This window comes from Pezoporus wallicus, unplaced genomic scaffold, assembly GCF_028554395.1.
Source record: "Pezoporus wallicus isolate ANWC-B61680 ecotype Strahan unplaced genomic scaffold, APGP_CSIRO_Pwel_v1 contig_227, whole genome shotgun sequence".
Taxonomy (NCBI): domain Eukaryota; kingdom Metazoa; phylum Chordata; class Aves; order Psittaciformes; family Psittacidae; genus Pezoporus; species Pezoporus wallicus.
Genome location: NW_026635704.1, coordinates 10,298,941 through 10,313,481, shown reverse-complemented (window position 1 = coordinate 10,313,481; position 14,541 = coordinate 10,298,941). Strand labels below are relative to the sequence as shown.

Below are 14,541 nucleotides of genomic sequence, written 5' to 3'. Positions count from 1 at the left end.
TCAGAAGTTTCAACCATGTCAGCAGTTATTCTTGTCTTCTCACAGCACTTACCACCAGTATCTGAATTTCAGCAGAAGAGACAAAGCTAAGGAGACATTTTTAAACCACAGGTTTTTTTTTCTGCGGCTCTTTCATCCTCAGTACACTTCTGGTCTTGATTTGGTAGGTTTATTTGGGAGCCACTTCTAGTTTGCATTTCTGTTCCTCAGTATTCACCTTACATGTCTGAAGATTAGGTTGTCAGTTTCCTTGAGTAATTGTCAGGGTTTTCTGTGTTAGATTTGTATCATATTAAGTATTATATAATTAATAAATCAGCTTTATTATAGGCTTCATTTAAAAAAAACCAGCAAGCCACCAAATTTGAACCTCCTTGCTCCTCAGAACTTTCCCATAAAATGGTTCCGCTGTGTGAGACGATAGAGAACATGTTTCTTCTTTTAGGTATCTTCTTAATAAGAGAGGGAGATGTGGACCAAACTGGAAGGAAGCCAGGCACTCTGTTATTAACACACTGCACAGTCTGATACAGGGTAGTGAATTCTCATTGTGGCTCTACAAAGCGTTAATGAAGTTCTAATTTAAAAAGCAAACAGAAAACCTCTACATTGCACCATGGGGACCCAACGCATTTTATCACATTGTATTGTGACTAATATTAATATTGTTAATTAACAAGCTTTCTTGAGATCTAGGAATATTATGGCAAGAAGTTTCTATTTTTTTTGCAAGGCTGCCTAATGTTTCTCAGTACTTCCAAACAGAGGAGCAGTGAAATGGAATAATATAAATTACCTACTTGTTCAGAAGATCAAAAAATTAAATAGATTTTTGCTAAGTGAAAACCACTTATGGTATCTCTGTTGAAACCATTTTTTTACTTGAAAACCAGGCACAGAAATTGCCATGCTGAAGGATAGAAGCATAACTGGATCATTTTAAAAGTGGCCAATATTTATCTTCAGAGGAAAATGAAGCTTAACAGAGCTAAGGCCACTTCTCACAGAGAGATTTCACACAGGGGTTTAATGGGATTTAACTAACACCTTTGAATTCATACTGTTAATTAATTTGGCTTAACTTTCTCTTGAAACCCCACAAAGACAGGATATAAGTGACTATATATTCCTTTCCTTATACAAATCCATTGTCAGTACTGACTTTAGGTAGATTTTCAGTGGAGTGGTTTCATGTAGGACTTTCTCCTTGTACTCCAGCACGTAGTTAAAAATAATTAAATTCAATGGTGAGATCTAGCACACAGAAGACTGGATGATGCCTTTTTTTTCCTCTGGGATGGAGCTAAGGAGTGGCTGTGCTAGTTAGATGTTTTGATTTGTTTTGTTTTTTTTAGTTAGTCTTGTCTATAGTTTATAAAACATGGGGGGGGGGGGGGCAAAAGAAGTTTAGGATTTCACCCTTATAACACTAGTATGTGTTAAGTGGTTTGAATTAGTGCACTATAAAAATAGGTTAAGAAGTTCAGTTCCTTTCACAGTTCTTTTGTCAAATTTTTAATACCGGATCCACTCTTTTCTGAAGTGGTACTAGAGAGGAAGTGAAGAAAGAGTTCTTTGTTAAAAGTCATATTGACCTAACCTGTAATCTCATATAATGAAATGGCCTAATCATCATTTTAATTGCTGTATTATGTCAGCAGGGTGTTCTTTACTGTCTGTTTTCATTACTGAAGTTTGCATTTCTTCAGTTCAGCCTTAATCAGATTTTCTCAGCTGGTAAAACATGAGAAGTACTTGATCTCTCCTGGTCTTTTTCTGTGGTTCATAGCAATGTGGTGCAACTTTGTATGAAAGAAGATTTTTGTTACAGGCTGCTTGGGACTGTTCAGTGGTGGGCAGAGCATGGATTCCTGTGGGCTTTTCAGCATACTGCTTGTTGTGTGCTTGCCTGACTCAGTGGTACATGTGGTTTGTCTTTACAGGCTGAATACAATTCTTTATTTTGTAATAAGAGCCAAGTGGCTTGTTGATGGACTGTAACAACATGTATATTGAAACTGTTTCCTAAGGAGCTGGCAATGTTAAATAATTTGTGTGACTTACCAAGTTTTCCCCATCAGGTTTTCATCTACACTTTCTCTGCAGATGCTTTTTAAAATAAGCAAACAAAAAATGGTGAAAGTGTTTCAGTTACCTTTGTGCATGAGTAAACTTAATGTCTATATAGTTGTCCTGGCCTCAGCTGCAACAGTTATTTTTCTCCGTCTTAGTAGCGAGTGCAGTGCTGTGTTTCGTCTTTAGTCTGAGAACAATGCTGATAACGCACCAGTGTTTTAGTTGTTGCTAATTAATGCTTACCCCGATCAAGGACTTTTTGGTCTCGCATGCTCTGCCAGTGAGGAGGGGCACAAGAAGCTGGGAGGGAGCAGAGACAGGACACCTGACCCAAACTAGCCAAAGGGGTATTCCATACCACAGCACGTCATGCCCAGTATATAAACTGGGGTGAGTCACCTGGGAGGCCCAGATCGCTGCTTGAATTGGGCTGGGTATCAGTCGGCGGGTGGTGAGCAGTTGTACTGTGCATCATCTGTGTTTATTGTTCTTTTTCTCTTCCCTTTTTAGTTTTATATTCTCTCCCCTTGTTACTTCTGTTATTATAGGTGGTGGTAGCAGTAGTAGTTTTGTGTTATACCTTAGTTACTGGACTGTTCTTATCTGAACCTGTGGGAGTTACATGCTTTTGATTCTCTTCTCTATCCGGCTGGGGGGGGGGGGGGGGGGGGGGGGAATAAGGGGGAAGAGAGAGTGAGTGAGTGGCTGCATGGTTCTGAGTTACCAGCTGGGCTTTAATCATGACAGTAGTTTGAAGAAAAATCATCTAGAAAGCAGCTTCATGGAGGCACAGTTCTGTTTTGTAACATGGTTCATGAGTTGATCATCTGTGTTTGTATAGGTCTAGGAACAACAGATCCTCAAAGTCTTTTTTTTTTTTTTTTTGTCTATTTTTAAAAGGTTGGGTTTTCTATGTTCTGTTTGAAGGGTTTAATCGCAGGTTATGTGTTACAGAAGATGTGTTTGCTACTTTTCCTTCTACAGGTCCAATGATGCACCAGCAGCCTCCCTCCCAGCAATACAACATGCCACAAGCTGGTGGCCAGCATTACCAGGGGCAGCAGCCACCTATGGGAATGATGGGCCAAGTTAACCAAGGAAATCACATAATGGGTCAGAGGCAGATTCCTCCATACAGGCCACCACAGCAAGGTAGGACTTCACTTCAGTGTTTTTACGTTGGCTTTAAATAGCCATCTTTAAAACTATTTTAAATCACTTTTCTTGCTTACAATTTCAATCAAATTATTGGGTGTCACAGACTGTGGACTCTTTTTGTTACCCTTTTAAGGGTGGTTCTTGCAGGAACAGATTACTGGTATAACCATGAAGCGTGAAGACAAGTATTTCTTTTGTTTTGAGTTCTTTCTGACAAAAAGTATGTAAAAATACTCAGCATCTCAGATATGCTGATGCAGAATTCTGTTTCAATATTTAAATGATAGGTACAGTAAAGGAACAGAGTGCCTGCTTGGTTCTGAATTCGCTCAATTATGAAAAAAGGAGCAATGTTCCACAATCTTGCTTCTCTGTTTTCTTTTTCCTTTTTTTTTTCTTGCCAGTCCTTTTAGAAAAGGAATAACTTTATTTTTAGCTCCTTAGTCTGCTATGCGCATGTTGCTAAAATGAGCTCAAAACTGAAGTTTCTTATATATGTGCTCAATCTAATGCAGCCAAACAACTGTGTTTGTGTATATATAGATAGATAAGTTTAATTTTTATATTTTTTTAAGTAAACCAGATTACATATGTTGTCTGAAATGCAACAGTATGGGTGGGGAGTACATTTGAGAAAGATTTCTCATACTAAAATCAGAAATTAGCAGGCTTTATAACAGAGAAAACAAGTTATTTACGTATTGACTGGTTGTGGTTTTTCAGGCCCACCACAGCAGTACTCAGGCCAGGAAGACTATTATGGGGACCAATACAGTCATGGTGGACAAGGTCCTCCAGAAGGCATGAACCAGCAATATTACCCTGATGGTAATCTCTCATAAATGTTAACTTTCCCATTTTCTATACCTGCCCAATACTAATGTAGTCATATGCCCAAAATTAGGGAATATGGCAAGAATAGTAATTGGATGTCATACCTCACATTTACAAAACCTTCCAAATTCAGAATTGTTACTACAGTTTAAGTTACTATGACAAGTTAATTTTACAACTTACTGAAAGCATGTAATTTGTAACTCCCACTTGAAACTCTACCAACAGTTTTAGTATTTCAAAATGAAGTGCTGTAATTGGTTTATCTAAAAGTGTGGAGGGTTCCTTAGCATATCTAGTATAATTGAGTTGAATTAAAACAGTTGTAATTTTGTTGTAATTAAGAGAGGGGGCGATATCCTTTTATTAAAGATTTTATCAAACTTGAAAAACTTGGTAAAAAGATGTGGGTTTTCTGTAAATATTCTGGTTTTAAACTTAGTTTTAGTTTTCATGTAAGTTGCACAAATGTGTTATTGCTGCTATGGTATGGGCCTTCAGTTTAATTTCTACAAAGGGATAAAATGGTCCCTGCCCTGGGGAGATCATAATTGTGAATCCTCTTTAGAAGTCCCCCCAGTCCTTTCAAGGCAAGACTGGAACTTTGAATTTCATAAATCTGTCCTCCTACTTCTTGGAATTTAGAGTGCTGAAGGCTATTAGATTGTGTTATGAGTTAGAAAAGTTGCAATTAACGTGTTTTTGGGCTGAGCAGAGGCTGGGAGAACACAGATGCTGACTCATGACTACTCTGATAACAGTGTGCGCAACTTAATGGTATCTTACAAAGTTCAAGGAATGTGGTAGATGTTAATGTTTTAAGAATGTACACACAGCAAAGTAGAGTAATTGCCAATGCAGCTACTCATTGAAAATAAACGGATACAAGTTGGTTGTTTGAATTTTAATTTCTATCAAATTGATTTTAAGGTACATTGACCCACGTCTGTATAAGCTTACATGTGTTATTTGTTTAATTATCTGACAAGTTGCGTTAGCTCATCAATAAATTTTCATTTTGGAACTTTTATGTTATGCACATGAACTTTAAAGGGTTACAGGCAATTTAAGTAAGGGCAATTCAGTGTTACCATCAACAGCTCTGTGGCAGCACAGATTACTTCTCTAAGACCTATTTGTTCTAGTCAGTCTTTATCATTACCTCATTATTACTCATGTAGCACCTAAAGAGAATGTATTGTAGTACTTGTTTTAATGAGTATGCATTTATATTAGATTCAGTCGATGTATGGTAGAGTAGCAGAACTAAATATGATGACTTCTTAGTTTTAGAACTTTCTCATTTCTTTTTAATTCCAAAATTTTATTCCAAATTTATATAATCTGTGTAATTTTAATTTCAAATTTAAACATAATTTTGGCTTGTTTTCTTGAAGCTAGCAGTAAGATATATTTTGGTCATCTGTAAGATAAAATATATTTCTTATAAAAAGCAACAACAGGTAGGGTGCTTACTGCATATATTGGATTCTTAATCAGATATGCCAGAAAAGGAAGGTTTGTTTGCAGTGATCCTACTCAGGACTGAAATGTAAGAGGAAAAGATTTCTTGAGACTTGTAGGAATTCTGTTTGTAGAAAAAATTTTGAGAATGTTGTTTTTCTGTTGCTTAAAAGCAAAATCTAATGTAGACTGTGGTTCATAACTTCATTGAGCTTTTTTTGTTATATTTCACACTGCTTTTAGCATATGCTTTTGAATTGGAGATCAGCGGAACAGGTGTTAGACAAAGTATGATAATTGCTTTCTTTGTTCATTCTAATTTAATTCAGGTTATTTACATGTGAAAGGCCTAAATGCTTTCAAATTTTTTTTTTTTTTTTGAGTGAAAGATAAAGTACTCCCCTCCTCCCCTCCAACAAGGATTATCAGTAGGTTAAGACCATCCCTTGCTGTGATGTTGATAAAACTACTGCGTTAAGCCTTTTTTTTTTCCTGTCACATGTTAATTCAATATGAAAGGAAATCATATTAATAAGTCTTTGGCTAATACATTTGAAAATTCTTTTTCATGTATATCCAGTTGAAATTTTTTTCATTTTTCTGAGAAATGAAATATTTTGAGGGTTTTCACTCAGAGGCCATTAACGTTTCTTCCTGTCTCTTGTCGAATTGATGTAGGTCATAATGATTACGGTTATCAGCAACCGTCGTATCCTGAACAAGGCTACGATAGGCCTTATGAGGATTCCTCACAACATTACTACGAAGGAGGTATCTATATACCTTCACACACATACGCACATACATTCCCTTTCCTCCCTCACCCGCAACGGGAACAGAAATTCCTGCACAACACAACTTATACCCATGCAAAGCTCTTGTAGAATACTAGTTGCTGGCTGTCTTGAAAATTGCAGGGAACTTGAAGTGTTCAGAATAATTTCTTGCAAACACCTAAAATATATAACCACAATTTGCAATTTCTAACAACAGTAAAATGACTAAAACACTCTAGAGACTTATTTTTTTTTTTTACCTCAATGGAAATTTTTATTTAAACATAAATTTGTTGGTTCAGTTGTCTATCTTTTTGTGTGTGTATATATATTTTGTATAATTGTAGTGCCGTTAGGAAACAGCTTGCTGATCTTGTGTAGCTAGTCTGTGCTCTTGTAGCTGTCCTTAATTTTGTCTTTTTTTTTTTTTTTCCTTTTATTTAGCATAGTCATGGTCTTATGACTGTGATGTTCCAGTAAATGTAATGCTCGTTTGGCAGAGATGCTGAAAATGCTGCAGTTCAACTTTGCAATACTGGCTTTAACTGCAGTTTATTTGGCCGAATTCCTACTCTTTGGTTTGAGTTTTCTTTGTTTTGTTCAGTTTTTGAAATCAATACTGCATTTTCATTTTGTTCTTGTGTTGTTGGCTGTGCATCTTAGAGGGGAAAAAAATTAATGAAGTAGATATCTTTATAAGCTTTTGCTTTCTTGCAATCATCTTACAGGAAACTCGCAGTATGGTCAGCAGCAAGATGCGTATCAAGGACCACCCCAACAGCAGGGTTATCCACCACAACAGCAGCAATATCCAGGCCAGCAGGGCTATCCAGGACAACAGCAGGGTTATGGTAAGAACCTGAAGACACAGGCAGCAATCACAGAAGAGACATATGTTATTCATTCCATATTTTACTTGGTTGAAAGGCCAAGATTGTGCAAAAAAGCTGCCCACAATTTCACTGGGCCAAAACAAGAAAGCGTAGAAGACAGCATGTTTTGGGAAGCAGATTGTGTTGGCAGTCTGGGACAGTGTGGTGGCGCAGAAAAACAAAGATGTCTGTAATTTAGACCCAGAAGCACTCTGCTCTCTTGTGTCCTCTGTAGGTGAACACTGTCAGGAGTTCACAAAAACGGCAGAGCCATTTATACCCTGATCAGTAAGGAAACAAATAAGCATTATCAATGCAGATTTCAAGAGAGGTTGCCTCATAAATTTGTACAAGTGATGCAAACCATCTGATGTGTGGCAGGAATCAGAAATCCACTGCCGCATGTGAGATAATACAGTCCTTAAATTCAAGGAAAGCGTCCCAAACAGGGAACTTAAAGTATTGGTGTGTAAATACTGTGCATTACATCTGAAAATTTGAGGTCAGAAGAACATACTGAAAATACTGCTCTTTCAGGTTTTACTTGCTTGCATATTGTAAAGCTCTGCATATTTATTTCAGAATAAGGAATCTTTGAAACCTAATTTCATATGTTTAACTTTTAGCTTTGTTGCAGGTTTAGGTGTTGAAACTTTTTCAGCGTTGTGTGTATGCGAGGAGTGCATGAATGACTTGTTTGCCGTGTAGATAAATGCCAGTTAACACATTAAATCCAGTTACGTTGAGACAGAGTTAAATTTTAAGAGGATCCACTGAGATTTAGCAAGTTTTTGCCTTGTAGAGGTTACGAATGGATAGTTTTAAAATAATACTTAGGGACTTATATTCTACTAAATGGAGCACAGGAACAAAAAGAACATTAAAGTGAAGGTCCATCTAGCTCACTCTTCTAAATTTTGTAAATAAAGAAATCTGACTTATTCTAAAACCTTAGGTTAAGAAATGGAGGAAAGGAGTGAAGAAATCTGTTGGAGTGAACTCACCCACCGTAATTTGTAAACCCAAATAGCATGCTTCTCAGTTTTCATTTTTTAGCAGAAATGGATACTGATGTTCCATTTTTATTTTATAAAATGTGTCACTGAATATCTAGAATTCAGCTATAAAGAATGACCATGAATAAATAAAACCAAGTTTCGTTTGTCAGCACTTTTTAGGATTGTAGTATCTTTGCTTGATTTAATATTAGTTTTCATTCTAATTTGCAAAAATAAATCATGATCACAGATATTATTATCAACCTTTAAGGTTTCATTACATGTAGAAAGCTGAAATTGCATAGGTGAAGGAGATTTGAGGCCTGAGGTGGATGTTAATAGCCTATGGAACTTTTCTTTTCCAGGTCATCTTTTTGACTGTTATATAGATCCAGAATTGCTAAAAGATTTACCAGCTGATGTCATCTTGATGTCCAGTGCCTATAGCTAAAGCTAACCCTCCCTACCACTGAATGACATTACAGCTAAAACATATCCGTTTCTTCTGAGGGAGCAAAAAAAAAAAAAATAATTATTTTGTTTAAAAGAAAGCACTTCTGAAGAGTTGCAAATTTCCTGGACTCTGCCCATTTTTAAGGGGTGGTGGTGAAAAGTTAAATCCACTGGAAAAAATCCATATGAAGTGTCACTGAAGCAGATGGTAGGCCATCTTTCCCAAGGTGGAAGGGAATTAAGTTGATTTTGCTTTCAAATGTGGCTGCCTTAGGTTACTAACCTGATGGTAGTAACCGTTAGGTTAGCTTCCAGTGGTAGACAAACCAAGTCCCTGTGAATAGTAACAGAGTTTGTATTGACAAAAGAACTGCTTCCTTTTATAGCCAAAAAAGGCTGGAGCCAAGTGGTGAGATTTTCCATCTTTTTTTCTGAAAAATTAGGATGACCAGCAGAGTATGGAGTTAGGGAGTGCTTTTTTCCATCCCACAGTAGCATTTACTATTTGTCACATCTCACATTTTGTGAATGTAACTTGCTTGCCTGATACGCCATTTATGATTGCCTGCCGTGGTATGGGAACTGACTTCTGGCAGTGCAGCCCTGCTAGGCTCTTCAGAGGGTCCAGATGCTAAACACTGCTGATCATCTGGCTGCTCCTGGCATTAGAAAGTTCTAAGACTGGAGTGGCATTACAGCAGGAGGAGAGCCTGTCTCCCCAAAGCCTGAACAGTGCTCATATTTAGGATTTGTCATTTCTTGCCTCGTTCTTCTCTGTCCTATGATCCTGTGACAATGTGTGGAACTACATGCATTCATAATAAAAAATGAATATATAAATAAAGGTAAATATTTCTGTAATTGGACCACAGGCCCTGTCAGCCAGGGTGCTTTCCAGGGTAAGAGGAGGGCTACTGATCCCTGATACATTTTTAGGTAGGAAGAAAACTAATTGGACAGTAGTGATACTTCTTAGCCCTGCTCAGTTGTAAAATTCAAAGCTTTTACTGTTCTTCTTCTTACTAGCACTTTAAGCAGTCTGTTTTCTTTTTTTGTTTGTTTGTTTGTTGGGTTTTTTTGTTTCCATTTTAATGTTTTCCAGGCCCCTCCCAGAGTGGTCCAGGACCTCAGTATCCCAGTTATCCGCAAGGACAAGGCCAGCAGTATGGGGGATACAGGCCCACTCAGCCTGGGCCACCACAGCCACCACAGCAGAGGCCTTATGGATATGACCAGGTATTCTTTCATTTGATGAGAAAGTTGTGATTCTGACACACTTATTTGATAATCTTAGTTTCTTGTGGACATTTAAACTAATGAATTAGAGGACATGGTCTCTCAGGTATGTATGTACAACTCTCTTGGATTTTATTTCCTGGTGAGTTACCCAGAATCATTTATCTGGAGGTATGATTAGTCATTCTCTTGCAAAGTGTTAATGCAATTTTTTGTAAGGCACTCCAGGCAGTATTTTTGGACCTTAAAGATTAAGGTGATCTGTTTCATAAGCCTCATGGCGGATGACTAATATGATAGATGAGGTTCTTAAATCTCATGGTGGATCATTCTTCATTACTGCTTTGCAATAAAAATGGTTGAATTTATTTTCCACAAACACAATCCACTAAGCCTCCTCTCCAGCTGCAGAAACACCTCAGGTGTGCAGCTGATGGCCTTCTACTGTAAAGCCATGTGGGCAGACATGAATCCTGTTTTGACACAGATTTTCTCTGAGCAGTATAATGAACACTGAACAGGGGAAACAAGTGACCTGGAAATGAACTGCTTGTTTCCATTGCTGCTAAGATAGGTAGTGCCTAAAACTCGGGGATGGAGTTCTAGTGAAGGACTTCTGTAAAAAAGCTTCTGTATAAAAAGCCTGAAGTGGAAAGTTTATTCCTGTAGAAGGCACTAAACTATAAAAATACAATTTTGCAATATGAATTGTTCAGAAGTGTCATTAAGATGTACACTGTTATTTTTCTTTGCATAAATAAAATGGAGATTAGCTAAATGTACATTATGATCAATTTGAGGTCCTAGTGTTTTATCCTGATATGTCAGCAGGTGATCAGTGGAACTTTCAATAAGAATTTTCCCGTGGAAGTGAGAATAGCTACAGTTGTCCATGTATTTAAAGGAGAACAGTTGGCTTGCTTTCTACAGATATTAGTAAAGACAAGGAAGAAGGAACTGTCTCTTTCAGTGTGGCAGTTTAGAGATACAATTACTTCTCATTATTTGATTAACAAAATGCTTATGCACTAAACTAATAACTTCCTCCTGTAAATAATAAGCTGTGGAAAATTGCTTCGCATGTGGTGAATGTAGGGTCAAGGGAACTTAATCTCAATTTGCTGAGTTTCTTCCAGCTTTCTTTGCAGTAGAATTGGATACCCCTCTCTGTAGATGGGCTCTACTCTTCCAGTTTGTGCAGTCTTAAGTTCCACTGGGAAACTCAAATATAGAAGGCCTCTCTTTCATACTAGCCATTCCCATAGGTATTGCATTGATTAAATTCTCATCTGGCAGTTGTTTTGACTGTCTCATGGAAAAAAATGACATTGCAACATAAAATGGTACTTAACATGGAATGGTGCCAGGACAGTAGCTTGGAGAACATTTACTTTTTACCACACTACCTGTTTCTGCAAGCCTTGAAGCCTGTGTGAAAGATCATGGCAAGCATGTAGCATTGATGCTTTCACCTCTGCCCTGCTCTGCAGTACATGACATTCTGTCAAAAGAAATAGAGAATATCAATAAGGGTAATAATTCTATGTATCAGATACCTGGAATAATTGGTTCCCATAGGATATGTTGACTAGTTGTGTTCACAGGGATGTGCCTTGGGTTTTGAGATGCATATATCAGTCCATTCTGTGATGTTTGATGTATGAATATTGTTAGGTATTTCTAAAAGCAGGTAATTTCCTAAATTACTTTGAATTTGAGTGACCTGGTCTTTTTGAAATAATTTTCAAAGTTTGGGTGGGAAGTAACTCCTATATTTTATTTTTGGTGGTGTTTTGCAAATTTCACAGCAGTCTGTTGAATTTAAAGTTTCACTCTTTTGATCAAATTAGCATCCTGGATTTCAGTCTGCATCATCAGTCTTCCTTGTAAAACGTAAAGGGTTTTTAGTGAGATGAAACTGTACCACTTACATCAGCATATTGTTTATTGTTATTTGATCTTCAACAACATCATGGTTTATTTGGATGGTCTTCTGATTTCAGCTTTTAATACAGGAAAAATATGTCTTGTGATCTAATTATGTATTTTGAATTTTTTTTTTAGGGTCAGTATGGAAATTACCAACAGTGAAAAAGTACTCACATTCCAGTAGGCAATATCTTTTAGCAGCCATATTGTCTCCTCAGCACTGTGGACATCTTCCTGAGATGAGAACCTCCCATTCCATCTAGCTTTTGGAAAAATCTTGTGGCTGTTTTATGGTATACAGTCTTTATGGGTTAATTGTTAAAGACTGTAGATTCTCAGAAACTGATTTCACATCTCTACTCTAGATGGCAATATTGGACAGAAAATACATGACATAATTTGCAGTGAGTTGACTATATGTCAAATAGACTGTTACAGACTGAAAGGTGCGAACAGCTTTGTATGTTTATGAAGGTTATGGGAATTTAATATTTTTTCCACAGATTTTTTTTGTAGGGGAAAAGGGGAAATGCACACTTTTTACAGCAGCAATATTTTGTATATTATGTTTTTCATGTGGTGAATATGCAAGACAGTACACTACTCACTGGGCAGGATAAGAAATCTACTCTTAAAAATAGGTAGAGGCATGATAAGTGCTTGATTGTATAAATCTCGAAATGGTGTACAATAAAGATAACAGTGAAAAAAGATGGAGAACATCATACATCACTGATAGGTTCATGTACAAAGAGAATGAGAATCCCAGTTATCTAAATGGGAACATAATTAAGGACAGTATAATATAGTCTTGTGCAAAGATTAATTTTTTAAGCTTTCCAATTTTTCTGAGTGAAGCAGTTTTATAAAAATTATTTCTAACATAGTTTGACAGTTTTCTGCAACATTTTTTGGGTAACAAGGTAAATGTTTGGGTTTTATTTCTCAAGTGTTTTGTCACAGCTTTGCAAAAGCAAGCTGTAATCCCTCTTAATAATTGCAATAACAAAGAAAATGACAAGTGTTAATTTTACTTGGCTTGAATATGCAAAGAACTTGAAAAAAGTATGGAGGACAGGACTGTATTGTATAAGTGTATTTTAATCTTTAGTTGAATAATTTGTATGTATCAAAATAGCCTAGAAGACTTTGTAAAACCTATCTAAACTTTCCTAACTGGGAGATATAATATCTTTAGAAAGGGGGCATTTTCTGTGTGTGTCCATTTTCTTATCGGTTAACATGAGACCAAGGGATGTTTTATAACATCAAATATAAAACCTATTGGTGAGATAAATGCCAAATTTTGGTTTGAACTAAGTTACGGCTTATAGTGTTGCATGTGAGATAGAGGCAGCACCTTGATCAATAGCATAGTACACACAAAAAATTGGTTTTGAGACTGTCCTGAAACTGTATATCAGATAAATGGATATTCTGTTGTGCAGGAATATATGCATTCAGGAATTCTTGGCAACCTTTATAAAGGACAAAACTTAAAATTAGCCCAGGGGTGAAACAATATTTCAGTTTTAGTTGATCATATTTGGGGTTTAAAACCAGAAAACCAGCTGGTATTCATTATACGTACGACATCACACATGGAAGACAAGATTTTAAATTTGTTCATCATTTTTAAAGGGAAAACAGTTTTCTTAAAGTTGATAGAAAATACACATCAAGGTTTGAACAGATACGGCATGAGGAACATTATTATGAATGAAATGCTTGTAGGTTCTGTGCCAATTTTCCACCACTGTGTACTTCATCGCTATTTAAAACTGTACTCCATCAATTCTAACGGAAGAATAAATTATTTGTGATTTTAATTTTCTCATTTGTTTCTTTAAATTAGATCCCGATCACTCTGATGTCTCATCTGGAGACTCTGCTGTGGGTTATTTTATAGAAGTTTGGCCAGAATAACCAAACTGTATTTGCATTCTAGGACTTTATCAAAATTCTCTTGCCATAGCCAAGTTAATTAGAATTAACTGTTCAGTAATCAGCATGTTGTGTAGGTTGTTTGTTACAAAATTCTTCCTCTGAAAATGAAGGTCCATGAGGCTATAATCAAGATGACTGAATTAGATAAATGAGTTGAGGAGGCAAAAATGTGTTGAACCCAGCCTGGTGTAGATATGTTATCTCATTTGAAATAAGCTCAACTGACATTAAGAAATAATTTGTCTTGCCAGCCCATCTTGTGTTGTCTTATTCTCCTTTTTAATGGAAACTAAAATTGCAGTTTTAATAAGCAGAATTTCCTCCAGGGTTTCCCTCCTAGAGACTACTGCATTTGCAAGGTTTAATTGTTTTATAACGGTCCTGTTTCGTAAAACTTTTTAATTGGTGGTGACAAAAATTACCTTATTCCTCTGATACAATGCCAGAAGAACAACTTTAGAGGAGAAGGCTCCACATGAAAGTATTCCTACTAAAATTATATATTAAAAAGAACCAGTTTTCCCTAAACGAAACAGAAGCCGGAATGCATGACAGGACCAGGATAAGACAGCCCGATACTGGGTTCATTTTAGTAAGTATTCTTTATTAAATAAAACCCAAACAACAGGAGACCAGTAAGAAAGGTGTTACATTTGGCATTTTACATGTAGAACGTAGAAAATAAGACCTAAGAAGGAGACTGACACAGCAGATCATATATGTGAACAGATACTATACAGATGTTCAAAGTAAAAAGGAGTTAATGAATTCAGTGACAGTTATCATAGTGCTGTGATT

The 14,541-nt window shown here is 36.5% G+C and overlaps 1 protein-coding gene across 6 annotated transcripts in view; it reads left to right on the top strand.

The window, feature by feature from the left end:
* The window catches only part of SS18 (SS18 subunit of BAF chromatin remodeling complex), a 42,080-nt gene extending 28,455 nt beyond the window's left edge, over window positions 1-13,625 (top strand). For 2 of the 6 annotated variants that reach the window (XM_057397668.1, XM_057397664.1), the window contains 6 exons: window positions 3,061-3,228; window positions 3,958-4,062; window positions 6,211-6,303; window positions 7,037-7,159; window positions 9,734-9,867; window positions 11,932-13,625. In XM_057397668.1, coding sequence (XP_057253651.1) covers window positions 3,061-3,228; window positions 3,958-4,062; window positions 6,211-6,303; window positions 7,037-7,159; window positions 9,734-9,867; window positions 11,932-11,958 — 650 coding nt within the window. In that variant the 3' untranslated portion in view covers window positions 11,959-13,625. Of the gene's footprint in view, window positions 1-3,060; window positions 3,229-3,957; window positions 4,063-6,210; window positions 6,304-7,036; window positions 7,160-8,543; window positions 8,718-9,733; window positions 9,868-11,931 lie in introns of those variants that run through there. The other 4 variants (XM_057397666.1, XM_057397665.1, XM_057397670.1 and 1 more) reach the window with 4 other exon arrangements.
* Window positions 13,626-14,541: the final 916 nt, after the last annotated feature.